General features: G+C 51.7%; 1 protein-coding gene across 1 annotated transcript; it reads left to right on the top strand.

The window, feature by feature from the left end:
- The first annotated feature begins 1,171 nt into the window (after window positions 1-1,171).
- KCNN4 (potassium calcium-activated channel subfamily N member 4) lies at window positions 1,172-13,090 on the top strand. The gene is made up of 9 exons (XM_087827246.1): window positions 1,172-1,330; window positions 4,288-4,383; window positions 5,584-6,011; window positions 7,938-8,073; window positions 10,267-10,377; window positions 10,510-10,628; window positions 11,000-11,069; window positions 12,269-12,436; window positions 12,874-13,090. The coding sequence occupies exons 1-8, from the start codon at window positions 1,172-1,174 to the stop codon at window positions 12,431-12,433; spliced, it is 1,284 nt and encodes a 427-aa protein (XP_087683372.1). The 3' UTR covers window positions 12,434-12,436; window positions 12,874-13,090.
- The last annotated feature ends 8,504 nt before the right edge of the window (window positions 13,091-21,594 follow it).

The raw sequence follows: 21,594 nt of genomic DNA, 5'->3' as shown, positions 1-21,594 counted from the left end.
CCGGGGTCCACGTAGCCTGTGCCCCCTCCCCCGGGGCAGGGTTCTGGGTTGTGTCCTCTGTGATGTCTTACTTGGGCCTGTGCTGTTAGGGATTCTGTGTGTCGCTGTACACGGGAGGTCCCTGCCTGTGTCCATTCACACTGCTCTCCGGTTATACACTAGAATGGCACGTGAACCAGGGTGCGCTGTGTGTCAGGGTGAGTCTGTGTGTGCTGTGAATCAGCCTCTGGGCAGATGTGCTCGAGTCCCCATGACATGATGTGTGACTGTGTGTATTTCTTCATGTGCTGGGAGATGGGGACTGCTGTGGGTGTGTCCCTAAGTGTTGTGTGTCTGCACGTGTTGGATATGGTTCCCCGGGTGTGTAATGCTTGGGACTCTGAATGCACTGCTAATGTCGATGTGTGTGTGTGGCATTTGGGCATTGCTATGTCAATACCATTTGTGTGTTTGTGGAACACTTGGTATATGTTGTGCTTGTGTAGCTATGTATATGTATCCTGTGTATGGTGTCTGGGTGTGGCTGTCTGTGGCAGGCAATGTTGTGCCCATTTTTATTGCAATGTTTGTGCCTGTGTGTAGACAATATTTGGGTGGTCGTGTGTGCCATGGGCACTGTCTGCCTCACTGAGTGCTGGCGTGTGTCACACCATGTATGTGGTGTCTGGGTGTGGCTGTGGGTTTCAGAACTTGTTGGGAGTTGTGAGTCACTTGGTGTAGGTTGTGTTGTGTGGCCATGTGTGTTAAGTTCTGTCTATGACCATGCTGAGTGTGAGAGGGTCACGTGGTGGCTGGGTGTGGTTGGATGTAGGTGTGTATTACACAGTGCAGACCGTTGTGTGTGACCATTGTGTGCCAGTGCGTCTTTATCCACGTGGATGCATGCTTCTTCCTTGCTCTGCCCCAGGATACACTTCAGCCCCTCCTTAGTCTGAGAAGCGGGGTTGGGGAGCCTCCCCTCTGCCCAAGGGCCTCCCGGCCCCTCCCTGCCCTGCCTAGCCGTCACCACCCCCCAGAGGGCACCGGCTCCACTGTGCCTCAAAGCAAGAGCCCCAGAGCCACTGAGCAGAGCAGGCTGACTGACCTGCAAGCCACAGTGGCTGCCCTTTGCGTGCTGCGAGGTGGGGGACCCTGGGCAGGAAGCTGGCTGAGCCCCAAGACCCAGGGGGCCATGGGCGGGGAGTTGGTGCCTGGCCTGGGGGCCCTGCGGCGGCGAAAGCGCCTGCTGGAGCAGGAGAAGTGGCTGGCCTGCTGGGCACTGACGCTGGCGGGAATTGGCATCGGGCTCATGGTACTACACGCGGAGATGCTGTGGTTTGGAGGGTGCCCGGTAAGTAGAACTCTTATCCTGGGCCACAAGAGGCTGGGGACTGAGACTCTGTCTGAGAGAGGAGGGGGGGACTGGAACTCCTGGGCCAGAAGAAGGAGGGGCTGGGGGCTGAGACTCCTGGGTCTGAGGGAGGAGGGGCTGGGGGCCTGGACTCCTGGTCTGAGGGAGGAGGGGCTGGGGGCCTGGATTCCTGGGTCTGAGGGAGGAGGGGCTGGGGACCTGGACCCCTGGGTCTGAGGGAGGAGGGGCTGGGGGCCTGGACCCCTGGGTCTGAGGGAGGTGGGGCTGGGGTCTGAGACTCCTGGGTCTGAGGGAGGAGGGGCTGGGGGCCTGGACTCCTGGGTCTGAGGGAGGAGGGGCTGGGGGCCTGGACTCCTGGTCTGAGGGGTCCGAGGGAGGAGGGTCTGGAGTCTGGGATCCAGGAAGGCAAATGCTGGGGGTCCTCTCTGCAGAAGGAAGGGAAGAGGGTCTCAGTGTCCAGTCTTTGAAGGTATTGCAATTAGACCGCTGGAGGTCCAGGACCCCGGAGTCGGGGGAAGGGCTGATCAGATACTCAAGTCCCCCAAGAGCAGATAGGGTAGCGGTACCCCCAGGTTTGGTGGAGGGAGGGTGAAGAGAGAGACTAGCTCCTTCCAGTAAGCGGGCGGATCCTAGGTCCTTATCTAAACTCTGCCGCTTACCCAGCACCTCGGCAGAGGGTAGAGACCAGAAGAAACTGGCCGGGTGGGGGTGGGAAATGGACACGCGCCCACGCGTGCACACACACCATACGCTGTTTAACCTGGGAAATAATGGAAAAGTGGGTTTACGGGAGCCTGGACTCCTGGGTCCCGGGGAGGAGGGCCCGAGGGCCTGGGCTCCGGGTCTGAAGGAGGCTTAGGGCATCTTTGGGCCAGGAGCTGCCTTGGAGGAGAGTGGATGGAAAGGGAAAGGACAGGTGGGGCCAGGGCAGGTCTGAGCAGGCTCCCGGCACATTCCAGCCAGGGTCGGCGGGGCAGTGATGGGGCACAGGGAGGACATGGGTCGGAATTAGTGGCTTGAGGACACAACAGAATTGCTCAACAGGAAAGGAGGGGTTGGAGACCAGTCTGGGTTAAGGGATGTGGAATTGGGCTGTTTGGGGTGCACTGATTTGAGGATTGAGTTGGGGGGACTCTTGGGGGATGGAGGCTCAGGCTCGGGATTTTGGGGGTAAAGGAGGCAGGCAGCTCTCCAGTGACCAGGAGCCACACGGAAGGTCAGGGCAGATTGGTTTCCTTTGGCGAGGAGGCCAAGAAGAGGGCAGCGGGCACTGAGGGGGTGGAGCAGCTGGAGCCCATGCCAACAGGAAGCATGGCCGAGCCTACCCACTGCTCCCACGCTCCAGCACCCCGCCCAGCAGGGGATGTGAGGATATGGGAGCCCTGGCAGATATGAAGGGGGTCACTCCCACCCCCTTCCTCCACCTTCTCACTTCTCATTTCTTCCTTTCCTTTACCATCTGCCAGGCTTCTGCCTCTAGCAGTGGGACACTGGGGAACCTGCTGTAGTTCCCCAAGCCTCAGTTTTCCCATCTGTAAGCTGGGGGTGAGGGTTGAAATACATGGTCCTGGGGGTCCTCCTCAGCCCCATTTCTCTGACTGTCTTGCTAACAGCCACATCCCCTCCCCACCTCCAGCTCAATCTAATGAACTTGTTTCACAGGGACTCAGACACCTGCTCACCAGTGGGGAGGGGCTGGAGGAGAGGCAGGTGCCAAACTCCAGAGCTGAAGGGGAGCAAGACAGATATCAGAGGGGACTGGGGGAGTGCCCAGGGATTTAAAAAGTAGAGATGACCACCGGAGAAGTGGACTGCAGTGTCGGGAGGGGGGGTTGTGTCTAGTGGGGTGGAGTTTGGGACAAACTAAAGAAAGAAATAGGGAATGAATGGGGTGGCAGAGAAGGAGGTAGGGGCGGGGGAGGGCTGGGGACAACAGCACCATTGTTCTGGGAGGGGTGGGGGGGGCAGGCCCCTTGGGGCAGGAAACTGGCTCTCTTCCCCTGCACAGAAGTGGACCCTGCCCCCTCCAGGGGAGCTGGCAGCACCTTAGGAGAAACAGGTGTCTTAGGAGAAACAGGTGGGAGCCCAGGTGGTCTCCTCCCCCTGACAACAGGGCCCAGGCAGGGACACCCTCCCAGCCCCTCCTAGGGAATCCAGCAGTCCCAGTCCCCTCTAAACCCTTCCCTCAGGAATTCTAGATTCCTCCAAGGTATTGCCACACAAAGGGAGAGTAAAAACCTTCTCCATGGTTCCTGGAGGCCATGTGCTTCCGGCCAGATCTGCCCTGGGCTTAGAGCCAGAGAGAGGGCAGGAGGTAGGGGAGAGGAGATGCAGGGCACAGGACTGGGGGAGGGGGTCTTTCTCTGAGCTGGGTCTGGGGTCTCTCAGGTACTCAGCCCCCTGTATGAGGGCAGGGGAGGGTATCATTCATTCCTTGGGGATTGAGTAGGAGTTTCTAGGCTCCTTGGGAAATGGAGCCTGGGGGTGGGACCTAAAGTTGCTTTCTAAGGCAGGACCAGCTGGGTGGGAAAGGAAGGGGAGGGGGCACTCTCGGGAGGCCAAATGTCTGCTTCCAGGCACACACCCACCCACACACACACACACCACTGAGGAACTATTTTTGATGGGGAAGTCGATCGGAATTAAGAAGGAATGTGAGTTTCAGGTTCTCCCCTAAGGGATGTGGGTCCTAGGAGAAGAGCTGAGGAGGAGGGTGGACGCTGGCACCCAGGCCAGGGCTGTCCAATTGGGAAGACTGGGGGTCAGATGATGGTTTTGAGACTGCCCCAGAACTGAGACCTTGGGAGGAACTGGGTTTGGCTTGTAGGGAAAGGAGTCTAGGAAATTGGGAATTGAGAAGGAAAGGCTGTTTGGGAGGAAGGTAGAGGGGACGTGCAGACCTGGGATCTCACCCCTTTTTCTCTCTCTCCCAACAGTGGGCGTTCTACCTGTTCCTGGTTAAATGCACCATCAGCATCTCCACCTTCTTGCTGCTTTGTTTCATCTTGGCCTTTCATGCCAAAGAGGTCCAGGTAGGGCAGGCCCCACCCCACCCCCTTCTTTTTGCCCCCAGCCCCCCTCCCCCGGCAGCTCACACTTTCCCTCCTCCTCCTCTGCCCTGAGGTGCGTCCACACCCTCACCCACTGGGATGGGATGGACCGTGGACAGTCCGACAGAGCCTCCTGGAGCGGCCCGGTCCCTTCCTCCACCTGCAGCCCCTAGTCTCCCTTGCACACTCATGGATGCTGAGAGTTCCTGCCCCCAGGCCTCTGTCCACTCTGCCCCCAGGCAGCCTCACTCCAGGCCCAGCCTCCCAGGTCTCTGTCCTCCATCCCCAAGTCCCCACCTATTCCAATCCCAAACCACTTGAGACGTCAGGTACGTGCCCACAGGTCCTTCCCCACTCTTGAGCTCCCCACCTCTGTGCCAGTATCCCCCAGGAGCCCTTCCCACCCATGTCCCCCTCCAGTGCCCTGTCTCAGTGGAACATTCAGCTCCCCACCCCTGGCCCTCTCCATGCATCCCCGCAGATCCTGACCCCTCCTCCTTCCCCCCATATAAAATGGGGGTTATCGGCCATGTGTACTAATGTCCCCTGCCGTGCCTGGTACATAAGAGGTGTTCAGTAAAAAGTACACATTAATAGCAGTCATTTCAGCAGTCAAGTGTCCTGAGTTTGTAGCCCAGCTGTGCCACTGCCCACCTGAGGGACCTGTGCCTCAGTTTCCACACCTATAAAATGGGGCTAATAACACTTTCAGCCTCATGTGTTGTGATCATTCACTGAGTCACAACGTGCCCGGACAGTGTTAGCTATTGTTGTTGCTAATGGTGTGACGACCACCATCACTATAGGCGTGTCCCCAGAAACAGGAGTGGGAGATGGCTCCGTGGATGTGGAATGTAAGCTCCAGGAAGGCAGGGGTTTCTGTCTTTTGTTCACCTCAATATATAACACAGTCTCGGGCACACAGAAGGCACTCACTAAGTGTTGCTGGGCTGAAAGTTCTGGAAGTGGGCTGAAACTGGGCGGGAGGGGAGAAGTGGGAGAGATGTCTTCCTCAGGGCCAGCCCTGCCCCTTGCCCACCCTCCGCGGCCCCACGCCCCTGTGCTATCTGCTCCTTCCCTGGCCCTGCGGGCGCGCCCCCCTTATCTCTCGGCGCAGGCTGGTGGCTGCCGCCTGACCTCAGTGTGACCCCCTCCCCTTCTGGGGCTGTACCCTCCCCGCAGCTGTTCATGACGGACAACGGCCTGCGGGACTGGCGCGTGGCGCTGACGGGGCGGCAGGCGGCGCAGATCGTGGTGGAGCTGGCGGTGTGCGGGCTGCACCCGGCGCCCGTGCGGGGCCCGCCGTGCACGCAGAGCCCCGGGGCCCAGGCCCCCGCGGCGCAGTCCTGGCCGGGCTTCCTGAGCCAGGGGGAGGCGCTGCTGTCCCTGGCCATGCTGCTGCGCCTCTACCTGGTGCCCCGCGCGGTGCTCCTGCGCAGCGGCGTCCTGCTCAACGCGTCCTACCGCAGCATCGGCGCCCTCAACCAGGTCCGCTTTCGCCACTGGTTCGTGGCCAAGCTGTACATGAACACGCACCCCGGCCGCCTGCTACTCGGCCTCACGCTTGGTCTCTGGCTCACCACCGCCTGGGTGCTGTCGGTGGCCGAGAGGTGAGGGTGCTGGGAGGTGGGGGGTGGGTACCAGGAGCTTCTGGAAAAGCCGCTTAGAGCAGCGGCCCCCCTGCCCCGTGGTGCAGATCGGGGCCCCTGGGGGCCAAGCAGCGGAGAAGGCTATTGTCCACATTTGTCCAGGGCAGCCCCAGCCCTTCCTCCACCTGTGGCCTCCAGTCTCCCCAGGCACACACAGACCCTAGGAAGCCCTTCCCTTCCTGCTTCCCAACCTCTCCTGCCTCGTTTCCAGGCATCTGTTCGGTCTGGAAACCCAGGCGCTGGGGACTGGCCAAGCGTTACATCTGCCTTGGAGGAATTAGCACAGATGCACTGTAGGTGCTCATGATGCCAGCATGGGGTGTTTGGGGGCTGCTCTGGAAGAGAATTCCCTACAGGGAGCCGGTACCGAATTCTAGGCTGCCTGCTGGACATCCTGTGATCTGACACTGGGCCTGTACCCTTTCAGCCCCCCTTCCCCCCCACACAAAGAAATTGGGGGTAACCTTGGCCTGTGGTGCTCAAAGTTGTTGTTCTGGGACCAGCAGCACCGGAGAACTTGTTGCAAACCTGAATTCTTAGGCCCCATCCAGATCAACCAAATTTAGAACTCTGACAGGTGGGGCCAACCAATTGGTCTTAACAGGTGATTCTGATGCCCGCTCAAGTTTGAGGGCCTCTGGTTTAGTGCATCTGGCAAAGGGTTCTTGAGGGGAGGTGGAAAGTGAGAGACCTGGCTTTAGATCTCTCCTTTCTGAGCCTGTTTTCTCATCTGTAAAATGGGTCCATTTTACAAATTCCACCATCTTTAAAGTCTCCCTGGCAATTCTAATCTTTTGTAATTTTAAAGTTCATCTTGCAGGACCTCAGTTTTCCCAGTGGGAAAATTGGTCAGGATCTGGACCAATGAATGATCCTCCCACCGTGTTTCTTATATGAAAAATGGGAGGATGGGGAGGGAGTCGAATTTCTAAATCTGAAGGCCGTAGTCCTCATGAAGGGGGTGGGGCTTGTTTAAGCGCAGATTCAGTACGCACTTCTGACACTAATTTAGTGGGTCTGAGGTGTCTGGAACCCTCTTGGATAAAAGCTTTCCCTACTGACCCCGATGCAAGAGGGGTCTGTGGGGCAGAGTTGGGCAAGTCCCAATTTTTGATGAAGTAAGGGAAAAGTGCAGAATCCCGCCAAGACTTTGTAGAGCCCCACCCACTTTTTTTTTGTTCTTTTTTTAAAAATTTACATTCTATTTATTTATTTATTTATTTATTTATTTATTTATTTATTTATTTATTATTTTAAATAGGTTTTTATTGATTTCAGAGAGAGGGAAAGAGAGGGAAAGAGAGATAGAAGCATCAATGATGAGAGAGTCATTGATCGGCTGCCTCCTGCACTCCCCCCACTGGGAAGCAAGCCGGAAACCAGGGCATGTACCCTTACTAGGAATCCAACCGTGACCTCCTGGTTTATGGGTGGACACTCAACTGCTGAGCCACGCCGGCCGGGCCCACCCACCGTTTTAGTACTGATAGGGCCACCTCTAGGCCAGACAGCATCTTGTAGAAATTAGAAGAAAGGCTTCCATTCCTCTGCCAGGGCCTGACAAGCAGACTTCAGGCTGGGTTTCTGCCCCCTCTCAACCACTCAACTACACACTCTGAATACAGCAGTCCTGGTAGCCTCCCTGAAACCAAGCAGGCTTTGGAATTGGCTGCACCCAGGTTCAAGTCCCACAGACCAGAGTAGTTGACCATTCAGCCCAGCACACACAGCAGAGAGGAGGGTGGGCAGGCCCTCCAAAGCCCGAACTTACTGGCTTTTTTTTCCTGGGTGATTCTGGGACTGTGGGTATGTATTAGGAAGGAGGGTATCAAACACCATGGGAACCCCTGGAGTGGGGTTTCAGAACTAACTCCTCTTTCCCCATAGGCAGGCTGTTAATGCCACCGGACACCTTTCAGATACCCTGTGGCTGATCCCCATCACATTCCTGACCATTGGCTATGGGGATGTGGTGCCAGGCACCATGTGGGGCAAAATTGTCTGCCTCTGCACTGGAGTCATGGTGAGTATGGCCATCTCAGGGACCCTCCCCCTTTTCCAAGCTGGTCATCACTGGCTATAGGAAACCATGGAACCAATGTAGGCAATCAGGGCCACACCAAAGAAACATGGGTGTCTGGACCCCCACAGTCCCAGTCCCTCTCCAGGATACAGACCCCAGCCCCATTTCCTTTTAAAACCCAGAAATCCATCCCCAAAGTCCTTGCTCTGCAACATAAGACCCCAGCCCTCATTCTCCTAGGAAACATAAGGCTCCTGACTTTCCAGCCCCATTTCCTCCCAGAATCTAGGAATCCAGCCCTGAGCCCCATCAAGGCTCTAGCATCCTTCCCCACCCCTTACCCCCCAATTATCTAGGACTCAGGCACCGTTTCCCAGCTCTAGGATAGGAATCCAAGCTCCCAGCCTCCATCAAGGCTACAGAGGTCTAATCAGGAAGAGCACACCTGTGGGGCCAGGCTGCCTGGGTCCAAATCCTGCTTCTGCCACTTTGTAGCTGGAAGCAAGCCATATATAATCTCTCTGGGCCTCAGTTTCCTCATCTATAAGATAGGATGCTTATACTAGTGAACTCCTTGGGTTCCAGAGATTAAATGAATTGAAACATGTAAAGGGTCTCAAACAGTGTCCAGCATATATAGGAAGTGCACAGTAAATGGGGTGGGGTGGAGTTATTATAACTGCTCCTGGGCATCTGCACCTCCATCCCAGCTCCAGTGCCCTCAAGGATGAGGCAGAGGCTCTCCAGCCCCAGATTCATGCCTCCTTCCTCGAGTCGGCCTCCTCCTGAATCTAGACATTCATTCCTTGTCCTTCATAGATCTAGGCATCCAGTCCCCTGCCATGCAACCCTTATCCCCCTCCAGGACCCAGCACCCAATGCCTTGGCCTTCACCTCCTCAAGAGATCTGGCTTCCCTTACCCTCAGGGACTCAAGCTGCCAGTCCCCAGCCCTGATGCTGTCCCAGGAAGGACATGTTGAGTTCTCAAGTCCTGGGCCCACAGGTGACAGATGGGGTGGCAGGGAAATGTCACAGACACAGAGTAGTATCTGTGATAAGGGAAGATGCAGAGACTCAGGCAGGGAAACACTCCTCCCTCATTTGACAAAAGTAGAAACTGAAACCTGGAGAGATCAGGCAACTTGCACGAGTTCACAGCCCACTCCTGGCCAGGAGGTTCCGAGGCATGATGGAATTAAAATTGCTAACTTCTGAGCACATACTCTGTGCCAGTCTCTGTTCCAAACACTCTCCAGGTGTTAAATTACAGAATCCACAGGGTAATACTGTGAGGACATTTTACAGAGGAGAAACTGAGGCACTGAGGGTTTAAATAGCTTGCTCAGAGCTGGGTTTGGAACCCAAGCAGTCCCAGAGCTAATGTTCCTAGCTAGTAAATTGTTCTGAGTGGTCAAGAGCTGAAACACGGGGTGTGTGTGTGTGTGGGGTGGGGGGGCTTCAGAAGATTCCTTCCAACACAGGAAGAATGACCAGGTGCCACAGAGCAGCTGGAGTCTGATGGGGCCTCAAAGGACCAGAGGCCTTGGGAGAGGGGAGGGAGAAGAGTGAGTGTTCGGACCCAGATGCTCAGGCAAGTGAGACAAATTGAGGCTGGGGCTGAGTTGTCTGGGAGGGAGGCTGGGAAGAGGAGGGAGAGGCCTAGATCTGGGAAGGCCTTGAAAGCCAAGCTGTCAGAGGCTGTGGGAAGCTAGATTAGGGTGAGGGGGGCAGGGTCGTAACTAGGGTTAGGTCTCCCTGGGGTCAGGGCAGGGTGAGTGGAAGGCTGGAGATGGTCTAGGAGGAAGACGACAGGGCCAGAGTTGGGCACAGGCTGTGGGCGTGGGAGAAGGGTGAGGGACAACCTTGGTGACCTGATGGCTAGCTGGGTGTGAGGAGCACGGAGGAATGGGTCCTGCAGGAGCCTAAGGTCTGCCCCTTGCCCGATCAGCCCTCCTCTCCTCCTCCATTCGTACCCTTAGCCAAAGAGAACATTCTGATGGTGTAAATACTACGCACAGGACCCATGATTTCTGATCCTTGCTCCACCCTTGGAGCTGTTTGCTTGTCTGTCAACTAGGGTTGGTTGGGCCTACCTTCTGTGGCTGTTGGGAGGGTTCAAGGAGAGTTGATGGCACAAGGCTAGCCTACAGAGCCCCACAGCCCTTGTATCATAGTGCCTGCTGTGCCCACAGGGGGTCTGCTGCACAGCCCTGCTGGTGGCCGTGGTGGCTCGGAAACTGGAGTTTAATAAGGCAGAGAAGCATGTACACAACTTCATGATGGACATCCAGTACGCCAAAGAGGTGAGGACGGGCCTACACAGAAGTCCCAGCCCCAAGCTCCTCCTCCCTGAGACCCAGGAGTCCAGGCCCCCAGGCCCCTCTTCCCAGAGCCAAGGGGTCTGTCTTCACTGACGCTGTGCCATCCATCCCCAGATGAAGGAGTCGGCTGCCCGAGTGCTACAAGAGGCCTGGATGTTCTACAAACATACACGTAGGAAGGACTCCGGAGCTGCCCGCAGGCATCAGCGTAGGCTGCTGGCCGCCATCAGCACGTGAGGGCTGTGTGTGTGTGCATGCACACTCATGTGCACCTGTGTCCACATTTCCTCCTCTCTGCTTGATGTGTGTGTGTTTAAACACTTACACTCATGTGTGACTGAACAGATGTCTGCCTGGACCTCACAGTGACTGTGCGTGTCTATGGCAGTTGATTTTGCATATCTGAGTGTCTGTGGCCTGGACACCTGGGTCTTTCCCAGGGAGGTAGACTCATGGGTACAGTCTCCCACTTCTGCTCTCTAGCAACTTTTCCTTTTTGTACTGTGTATACATGGGTCTCTCCTCCCCTCATCCCTCCCGTGAGCTAGGGCAACATCTGGGGGCCAGGCTTATGGGAAAATTGATGCCCTACTTCTGCCCACAGGTTCCGCCAGGTGCGGCTGAAACACCGAAAGCTCCGGGAACAAGTGAACTCCATGGTGGACATCTCCAAGGTACCAGGATCCCATGGGAGTGGGTCTGGGGGCAGAGGGAGGCTGGGGTCACAGGCAGGGAAAAGTGGCCCTGGAATAGGGAACACTGGCCAGGGCCTGGCACACACAGGCACTCAATAAAGGTTTGTGGTTGAGTGAATGAATAATGCAATACCAAGTTTCTTAAAGTCATGTACAGTACAGAGAGATCCCTTTTAAACTTAAAAAAAGAAACTGCACAAAGGACTCTAGTGTTTGGTTTTAAATTACTTTTATTGTCAAGTTACTTACATGTGGACGGATATAAAATTCTTTCCAAATTCCAACTCTTATACAATAATAAAACCAAAGCAAATTTACAAGCCAAGCCCAAACACACAGGGCAAAACCAATAAAATGCAAATGAACAACACTAACATGGGGAAAGGTGACACTGTTTCAGTAAAATTCAGTCTCTGCTGCTACTACGAAGAGGGGGCCCAGGGCCATGGGTGCTTCACCTGCCTGGCCAAGCGACTCAGCTTGCCCACCTCCTGCTGGCACCACTTGATTCCATCAGTGCTCAAGGGCGATGACGTCACACCCCTTGGCTTGACTCATAGCGTCTTTTGCTTATCCAGTGGCCTTTGCTTTTTCTCATTAGTCCGTGACAATTCAAACAGTGGTCCTCGGCACCCATGCCATGGTAAACACAACTGGATACAGGTCTTTGCACTGTGTGGCTCAGTGAGGAGGTGATGGCCTAGGTCTGCCAGAACTGACAGGTGATAATTTCCTAAGACTATCGAGCCGTAAACACAGAATTAAAGAACTCCCATAGAAAGCTCAAGCCCTCAAGCATGAAGCTGTGAATCCTGGTTTGAGAAGGCAGGGAAAGGGCTATGTGGATTTTGAAGTCAGGAATCAATTACACAGGTATTTAGTGAGTACCTACAACATCCTAGGCCCTATTCTAGGTGCTGCCTTGGGCATGTCAATTAACAGCTCCAGGCCTCAGTTTCCTCAGCTGTAAATATGGGAACAGGATTCTCATTTCTCATGACTTTCAGGATTTTAAACCACACATGAAAAGCACCTGGCCAAGTAGCTGGGGTGTGGTAGAGGTCAATACTTGGTAACTGTTATAATTGAGGATAATCCTTGAAGGCCTGTAATGGTTTATTAAATGTTGGTTCTACCACCTTACCCCAGCCCCCTAATACCTCTGACCCTCTGCCCAGATGCACATGATCCTGTGTGACTTGCAGCTGGGTCTGAGCAGCTCACACCAGGCCCTGGAAAAGCGGATTGATGCACTAGCAGGGAAGCTGGACACCCTGATGGAACTGCTTAGCACTGCCTTGGGGCCGAGGCAGCTTCCAGATCCCAGCCAGGAGGCCACATAGCTGGTAAGGAGGCTAGGACTTGGGCAGGAAAGCATTCTGGAGGAAGGGTGCCTGTGGTCAGCACCCTATATTGTGAAGGGGGTGGGGGATGGCCTGGAGACAAGGCCACCCTTTCTCTTCCACTCTGTGTTGGGAGGAGAGGACTCCCAAGTTTGGGACTGGACGGGCAGTGAAGGAAGGAGACATTTCTTCTTCCCTTTGCTGACCCTCAGTACAATCTCCCTTTGTTTGCTTGGAATCTGTCTCTTTGCCTGTCTCTGGGCACATTCTCTGGCTCTGTCCAAATGCCCGGCTGCTCCAGATCTCTTGGTGCCGGGTACACCATGCTTACTTCCTCCTCTGTGCACTGGTTTCTGTCTGTCTCCACTTCCGTGTCCCTGCTTTTGCTCCTCCTCTGGTGTCTAGGTTGCCTGCCAATCCATCTCCCTTTGTCTCCCCAGGACCTATGGAGGAAGAACCAGGCTACTTTCCTCAGGATTGAGGTCAAGGACATTCTCTCTTCTACTCCTGACCCAGCCCTATGACTAAAGCACCTCAAATGCAAGGAATCAAGGGGCCCCACCTTGGGGTGGACTGACTCACTGAAGCTGCTGGAGGGGACACTGGCTGAAAGAGGGAGGCTATGGCCCATCCCTGAGGCTCCAAATGGGAAAACGGTCACCACTACCCAATGTACCCTCAACAAAAACATCCTCACCATGCTGCTACAGACAACCTCCAGATTTTAGTTAGAAGTGGAGGTGCCTGGGAGCTTGGAGAAGTAGGGCCCAGAGGAGGAGGGAACTGGGCGCCCAGAGTCCAGGATCCTAGGGTGCCTCAGTTACCCCGCTGGTCGGTAGAGCTGAAGGAACCAGGCCTGAAGCTGGGACAAGGCAGGAGGCGGCGCCCCCTGGTGGCAGAGCAGGAGGACACTATTTCTCTAGAGTTGCAGAGAATATCCTGGGAAGAGAAGGTAGAGGGGGTGCAGGGGCTCACCAGTCTCTGCTCTTATACTTTGTAATAAATGTTAAACAAAGACAGAAAAAGTTGCTGTTTCTTTCTAAACATATCCACACTTCAAACAGGCAGGTCATCCAGTGGAAGGCCCTCACCCTGCCCTGTCTGAACCTGTTTCCCCATCTAAAAAACAGAGGCCTCCCCTAAGTGCCCTCCCAGGTCTGAGTCCTCAACAACCCCTCCCACCCCACCCCCCATCTGAGGCTAAGAGGAAGAGCTTTGGATTCTGGCAAATCCTGGCTCCACCATCCACTGGCTGTGTGATTTGGGGCAAATGGTTCCACGTCTCTGAACATTTTACTTCACCTGTAAAATGGGGCCACCGCGCTCCCCCACGGAACTACTGTGAAGATTAAAATGGAGTGGTACAGGGGGCCAGGCATTCAGTAAGAACCAAATACATGAGATACTTAATCTTTATTATTGCTATTGATTTTCAGACACAATGCTTAGCTGCCCCCTTTTTTTTTTTGCTGCCCTTTTCCCCTCATCTCACTAGAACCTAGATGACAACAAACCCATCAGGAGACTAGCAGGAACCCCAAACCATCCCACACATTCATTTCATATCTGCTAGGACTCAGACAGGAAAAAGGGAGGGGGATGGCACTTCCAGATATGTGCTCCCTTTTTATAGTCACAGAAACCACTCCCCCAGCCCACTCCAGCCCATTGTACAGATATAGGAACTGAGGTTTCAAGAGGAGCCAGGCCTGGAAACTGAGAACTGGGGCTGCAGAGTCCAGATTCGCATCCAGCCTGTCCCTCTGCCCTGCCAGAGATGAGTCAGAGGCGGAGTAGCCTTGGGGCTCGAACCCAGGTCTCTTCCTACAGTGGCTTCGTTTCCCTTTGAGAGGCTGACTCATCCCTGCTTCCCAACAGTTGCAGGGAAGCCCGGGCTGCGAGTCATCCTCCTCTGTGGAGCTATCTTTAGGTTTCCCTCCAAGTCTACAGCCAGCCTCACCCCTCAGCCCTGCTAAACTGGGCCTGCACCAACCACTGCCAGCCTGCCCTTCCTTGCCGCCAACCCACTTGGGGAGTAAAGGAGACAGGAATTAGATGGAACCTCTGAAGATATTTCCAACAGCCTTCCCCTGCAGGAAGCCCTACTTACAGTGTCGCCAGGTCCCCTGCCAAGCTCATTCCTCTGGGACCACTCTTCCTTTATACCTCCCTACCCCCGTCCCCCTTCAGCTGGCAAACTCCTTCCTACTCTTCCTTTAGGCCTTGGCTTAGATGTCACCTCCTCTAGGAAGTCCTCTCTAAAGCTCCCATAACCCCATGAACCTGCTCTATCACAATATTTATTGGGCCAAGCACCATGTTAAGCCCTTTGTATAACAGATCTTACAAAATCTCTACAAAAGAAGGCAAAGTGGGTACTGTTGATCCTGTTTTATAGATGAGAAAACTGAGATTAAGAACCCCACCCAAAGCCACAGCAAAGAGGTGGGAAAGCTGGGATTTGACCCAGGCAGTGTGGTCCAGAGCTCCAGTGCTTAACTGGTCTGTTCAGATCATCACACCATATTTTCATTTTTGTTCACTATTGCATCTTCAATGCCACATGCAGGGGCTCAGTGAGTGCCACTGAATAAGCACACTGAATCTCTAGGGTGGCCCAAAGCCCCTCACCTTCTACCGCATGTTGGCTCCACTGAGACAAGGTAGGAACCGGTTTAAGAAGAGGCTTTTTGACTAAGAAACTAAGAGAACACGTGAGAGATCCCAGTTCTGAACTATCTTGAGTCTGACCCTGCCTACCTGCCCCCATTCTCCTCTGTGGGTATAGGTCCTGACCCCCTCCCCCCCCCCCCTTCTGGCAGATTTTGCACTCCCTCTCACAGAACTAGCACTTCCTGAAGGTCCTGTACCAGGGCTGGGACTGCAGGAATGAGTCAGAGGGCTCTGTCCTCCAGGGGCTCAGTCTCAGGGTGATTCTTGGCTACTTTCCTCTCATACTTCTGTTTTGCCTTAACTCCCACGAGAGGACTGGGTGAAGGGAAAAAGGGTCCAGAAAGGAGTGGAGGCTTACCAGGGTTGCTGAGGTGGGGCCAAGTTCTGGCCTCTCCCCTTCCATGGACCCCCCCCCCTTACCCCTGAGGACCTTTCTAATAATACCCAGACTTGACTGGGTCTTGTCCTTGCTCAAAATCCTTCCATGGCTCCCACCTGCCCTCTGTCGGTCTAGCTCCTAAGCCTAGCTCATTTTTCCTCTTATTAGGATCCATTTTACATAAACTACACAAATTTTAAATGCAGTCTCAATGAATCTTTACAAATGCATTCACCTGAATAGCCACTGCTCAGATCAAGCCAGAGGTTTCCAGCCTCCTAAAAGCTCTCCTGTCCCAGCCAATACCCTCCTCCATCCTCAGTATTTACTTCCTGGGCTCTACAGGGGCTGTGAGACCCATCCAGGCTACTCATTCTCTTGCACTGCAGAACAGCGTTCCACTGTGTTAATACATCCACAGGCCTCACCCGGGAGGCTCTTTAGATGCTGCTCCCCCTCCCACTCCAGTTCCCCTCCTTCCTGGCAGCTATTTGCAACCAGTTCCCACTTAGGGTTTTTCCTCACATCAAGCAATTCTCGGACACCAGCTGGGAGTCCTACAAGAATAACATAGTGAGATTTTGTTGAATATTGTGGACGAAAAAGTGGTCACGTACTAAACCAGACAAGCTCAGAGGCGGCCTGCATGGCATCCAAAAGTAACCACATAGGATGGTCTAAAATGAAAAGTTCCTAACTAAAAGTGAGTCATGGTGGGCAGTCATGTCCTAGATCAATTTTTACCTCACTGAGCCTGTCTATTGTCTTTTTGCATCTACGATAACATACCTTTGGAACGTCAAAGAAAGCCCCTCTCTTCCAGACCCCTCAGGACACCCACTAGACACCCACTAGACACCCACTAGAGCCCTGTTGAAACCTGGTTCCCGGCACACCATCTCCAAGTGCTGCAAATGCTCATTGTTAACTGTCCTGTACCCACCAATGGAAAAGAAGTATTTGTCCCTCTGGTTTACTCTTTATCCAATCTCAGAGATTCCCCTGCTTTGCTTTCTCCCACCTCCCTAACCTACCACCAATGAATTTCATGTAACCCTCCTTCACCTCCTCCTTTGATCGTAGTGTATAAAATAAACTGCAAAACTGCCATTCTCAGGAGCATTTTTTCAATCCACTGAGATTTGGCTTCCCAGCCATCGTCATCAGTTTAGTTCAAATAAACTCATAACAATTCTCTACAGGTCTGGACATTTCTTATGTCAACAATATGAAACTATCCTGATACTATCTATTTGGAGACAGAGTCAGATTCCACAGGATAAGGGGTCAATCCCACAAGACTGTCCTCCCACTTCAGCCACCAATCTTAAGTCCGGGTTGTCATCTGTGTTTTTAACTGGCTACAGATCAGAGGTTCCAACAACCCCTGCCCTTGGGTTCCATTAATTTGCTAGAGTGGATTATAGAAACACAGAGAAACATTTTACTTACTACATCACCAGTTTATTATAAAGGATATAACTAGGAACAACCAGGTGAAATAGATGCAAAGGGCAAGGTAAGGGGAAAGGGCTTGGAGCTTCCATACTCTCAGCACGCCACTATCCTGGCATCTCCATGTAGTAACCTACCAGAAGCTCTCTTAACCCCTCCTTTTGGGGTTTTTATGGAGGCTTCATGCATAGTCATAGTTGATTAAATCACTGGCCATTTATCAGTTGATTAAATCTCTAGCCTCCCTCCCCTCCCAGGAGGTAAAGTAGAGAGACTGTGGGACTAAAAATTTCCAACCCCTGTCATTACCTAGGTGCTTTCCAAAAGTCACCTTATTAACATAACAAAAGACACCTTAACTCTCATTAAAGAAAATTCCAAGGGTTTTAAGAGTTCTGTGCCAGAAACAGGGAGGCCAAATATGTATTTATTATAAATCACAGTATCACACCTGCTTCTGCTGTGGGACTTCTCTTGCTTCTCAAACATTCTTTGCCTTAACTGCCCACTTAGAACCATTACCAGTATTTGTCCAGTTCTTTATTCAGGTCCATAAAGGAAGCTGTATTATCTACAATCAACATCAGATTGGAAGTCCAAAGACCTGTTTTGAGCTTATATGCTGTGTGGAATAGCTGCCAACATATAAAAACCAGGGGAGTGGTTTTTACAATTTGGAGAGGATATCAAATAGCAAGACTCTCCTTTCTTTTACCAGCATGAACTGGCCCTTCTTCAATTCCATTCCAACCCCTCTCTCCACCCTGTCTGCACCTCCCTCTCACCTCTCTGAGGACCCAGTTCCCAATCTCTTCCATTTTCCCTCTAGCACTCCCATCAGTATACAAACATGCTGTGATTTCTCCCATCTTAAAAACATCCCACTGTAACTTGAAGCACTTTAGAGCCTCTGTTATCCTTAAAGTTCACTATGTATTCACCAAACCGCAAAACATCCGGACTTGAAACTCAGTCTTTATTTTAGATATTGTAAAATAACCAGCATAAAAAACAACCAGTAGGAAATCCTTCAGGAGTTCTTGTAGAGCAAAATCCTATTACATGCATCATGAAAGACTTTCACAGACATAAGAGCTAAAGAAGCCAGGCACACAGACCTGCTGTAAGATTTCTTTTCTATGAAGTTCAAGAGCAGGCACACTAATCTATAGTGCCTGGCATCAGCTCAGTGGTTGCCTCTGAAGTGGAGGAATGGACAGGGAAACGGCACACAGGGCAATTTCCAGGTATTTGGAAATGTTAATGGTTACATGAGCATATATATATTTATAAAAAATTCAATGACCTGCATACCCTTAAAATCTGTGCTCTTTATGCACTTTACATTTGAGTTACGCCTCACCAAAAAAAAGTAAAAGAAAAATAAGTACTTATAAATTTCTTCTTATAGAAACTGTATTATGATATTGAGAAATTTCCATAACGTAGTTAGATTGGGGGATAAAAAAGCTGTGTTTTTTCATTGTGGACTCCAAGTCTACTTGCAGCTACTGCCCTGAATCTCTGCTCTCTAGTCAAGCACCTTCTCTTTGGAACCCTTTGTTCCCCTGGCACCAGATTATCACCTCTTCTGATGTTCCTGCTTCCTCTCAGTTCCTCTCTAGAATGCTGGTCCTTTCCCTGTCCCCAAATGTGGGAGGCCCCATGGCCTGGTCTCTCTCTTTCTATCCCCTCAGCCTGGATGGTTTCAGAAAAACTCAGGGCTTTAAGTATCATTCCTACATTAACAGTTCCAAAATTTAGCATACTGTGGTTATTGATAAAATGATGGCACATCTGAGATTTGCTTTAAAAGAAAAACTGTAGGAAAAAGTGTGCTTGTGTGTAAGAGGGGGAAATAGAAGAAACAAGACAAGTAAAATGTAGATGACTGTCAATACTGGGTGACAGGTATGTGGGTGTTCTTTATCATAATACTTTTGTGTATGTTTCTAAAAAGTCAGTAAAAATTCTGTATCTACAAGCCCTGGCTCCTCCCCGAAACTGTGACCACTTACTTGATGTCCAATGTGCAGCTCAAAGAAGTTCAAAAACTGTCAATTTCCCATCAAGACTACTCCTCCCAATCTCAATAAAAAGCATCACTTTTCATCCAGTTAGCCAGTTCCAAAACCTTTAGGATAACTTGTAAGTCATCTCTGATTCATGCTTCCTCTCACACAATCCTCTTCCTGAGTCACCATCATCTCTTGCCCAGGCAGGGACATCAGCTTCCTCATCTCCTGTTTCCACCCCTGCCCAGCTGCAGACCATTCTCCTCAAAGCAAGCAGCACTGTTTTTATTTAACTTTTTTTCAAATAGATAATAATCATATGGTTTAAAAACATAAAAGTCTTAACAAGACTTCCTCAAAGCCCTGATCCACATCTGTCTGTAACCCTCACCTCCACAGGCAACCACCATTATTAATTTTTGGTGTTCACTAGAGAAATCTTTACAAAACATACATCACAACACACTGGTCCATGCTCACAGCTCTCCAATGGCTTCTTGTTACACTTGTAAATTAATTGCAAAGCCCTTACGGTGGTCTCCAAGATTCTATATAACCTAGTTTCTCTCTGTATCTCCATCCCTAAACAACCCTGCCTTTCTTCCCCTTCCTCTGCTCCAGCCACTCTGGTCACCCTAACAATCCTTAAATAGTCAGGCCCGTTCCACCTCCTCAGGTCTTTCCACTTCCTGCTCTTCTGCATCTTCATGTGGCTCTTTTCCTTACCTTCTGCTCCAATGTCACCTCCTCAGAGCAGCCTTCCCCAACCACCTGTCACTCTCTGTGACCGCTGTCACTCTCAATTCCCGTAACCTGATTTTCTTTTCTTCCCAGCATCTTTTACCTGACATCATCTACCCCACTAGAATATCTGCTCCCAAAGGGCAGGTGCTCTGTCCCATTCACTATAGGATCTCCAACCTACAGCCATGTCCGGCAGATGACTAGAGTTCCATAATTCACTCAATAGACCGAATTAATTAAATGAACAGATAAATAAAGAAATGAATAGATCATTTGGCAATGACTCTCTCTCTTTTTTTTTTTAAATATATCTTTACTGATTTCAGAGAGAGGGAAGGAGAGGGAGAGAAAGAGATAGAAACATCAATGATGAGAAAGTCATTGATCGTATGTGCCCTGACCGGGAATCGAACCCCGATCGCCTGGATCGTAGGTCGAAGCTCAACCGCTGAGCCACACCCAGCTGGGAGGCAATGACTCTCAAAATCCCCCAAACATTTATCCTTTAACCCAGCCATTCTACTTCAAACAAGATATTCTACTGATAATACCACCATATACATGCAATCAGATGTCCAAAGACATAAAATGAAGCAAATATTTGTAAGAGCAAAAGTTCAGAATACAAGACTCTTTGGGTACTTGACTGACTCACCACTAGGCAGGCTGCCCAGTGCCAGGGAAAGAAAGAACATGGTCTGGCCTGGAGTTAGACAGGCTTGCTGCTTCCTGGTTTTGGTCCTTCAGCAAGGTCCTTCTCCTTCAGATGCATTTTCTGCATGTTGAATGAGGGGGGAAGGTTGTAGTGATATATATAAAATAGAGCCTGGTGCACAGTAGGCCCATGGTCAGTGCCAGCATCCGTATCTTCCCTTAAGTCATTTCTATCTCTGAGGGTTGCCCAGGTGTGAAAGTGGCATGAAGGGTGAGCTGGGGTTGAGAAATTCAAGTAAGAAAAACAGATACGACTTAAGATGAAGATGCTAAAAAGGGACACTGATAGACATAATACAAAGATGGCCTGTCATGTGTATGTCCCTTGAACACCCACAATCTCCTGGAGAATCCATAAATGACAGGACTCTCAACTCAGTCTGTGTGATGGGTATTTTCACCCAGCCCCTGGCAGTCCTGAGAAATGGTTCCACCAGGCACCAGTGCTGAGAAAATGGCAGCAGGGATGAGGCTCGGAGGGGAGAGGGCGACGCAGAACCAATCACTATCATTATCATCATAAATCACAAAACAAGGACAACATATAGTGTTACTACTGTCCTGGGCACTTCCACCCATTTAACTCTACAAATTACAATCCTAAAATAGCTAGGCATAGGTGCTGTCACTTTCATTTTAGAAATGGGGACATAGAAGGCAGAGAAGGTTAAAGAACTTGGCGAAGGTCAGCTGCCTTATATGTGAGCCCAGGCTCAAGCTCTTAACTGCAATGCTTTTCTATAACAGCAGCTCCAGAAGGAAGCTGGGAACCGGTGTTCTAGCAATGTAATAACAGAGCAGAAGACTTACTTTTATTGTGTACCTCATTGGTTGCTTGAATTTTTGTCAGAATGTACGTGTTCCCTGTTCAAATACAATTAAAATTAAAAAAAAAAAAAGATTTCAAATGAAAATGGTACATATGCCTATACCTTACATACTTCTCTCTTCTCTTTCATTCACTTGGGGAACCACCCGCCCTAGCCAATTTGGGCTGCGCATGCGCTCTCCAAGGGCCTGCCCGCAAGCTTTTGCATTTTCGACCCTTGACTGGATTCCTCTGCCATCGAGGCCCCGGAGGGATTTCATAAGTGGTCCTGTTCCCACCACTCTGCGTCTCTCTGGATCCCTTTAGGGTTCCGACCTGCCCGTCCCTGTCGCCTCTCCTCCCACCTCGGGGA

This window comes from Miniopterus natalensis, chromosome 18, assembly GCF_054644295.1.
Source record: "Miniopterus natalensis isolate mMinNat1 chromosome 18, mMinNat1.hap1, whole genome shotgun sequence".
NCBI classification, from domain to species: Eukaryota; Metazoa; Chordata; class Mammalia; order Chiroptera; family Miniopteridae; genus Miniopterus; species Miniopterus natalensis.
The sequence above is the reverse complement of the archived record's forward strand: the minus strand, read 5'-3'. Positions and strand labels throughout refer to the sequence as shown.

What these genes read in the sequence shown, in the direction of transcription:
- KCNN4 (XM_087827246.1), top strand. Translation starts at nt 1,172, where the DNA reads ATGGGCGGGGAGTTGGTGCCTGGCCTGGGGGCCCTGCGGCGGCGAAAG. An exon ending in GTGCTGTCGGTGGCCGAGAG is followed by an intron (nt 6,012 to 7,937) that starts GTGAGGGTGCTG and finishes CTTTCCCCATAG; the next exon opens with GCAGGCTGTTAATGCCACCG. An exon ending in CCATGGTGGACATCTCCAAG is followed by an intron (nt 11,070 to 12,268) that starts GTACCAGGATCC and finishes CCCTCTGCCCAG; the next exon opens with ATGCACATGATCCTGTGTGA.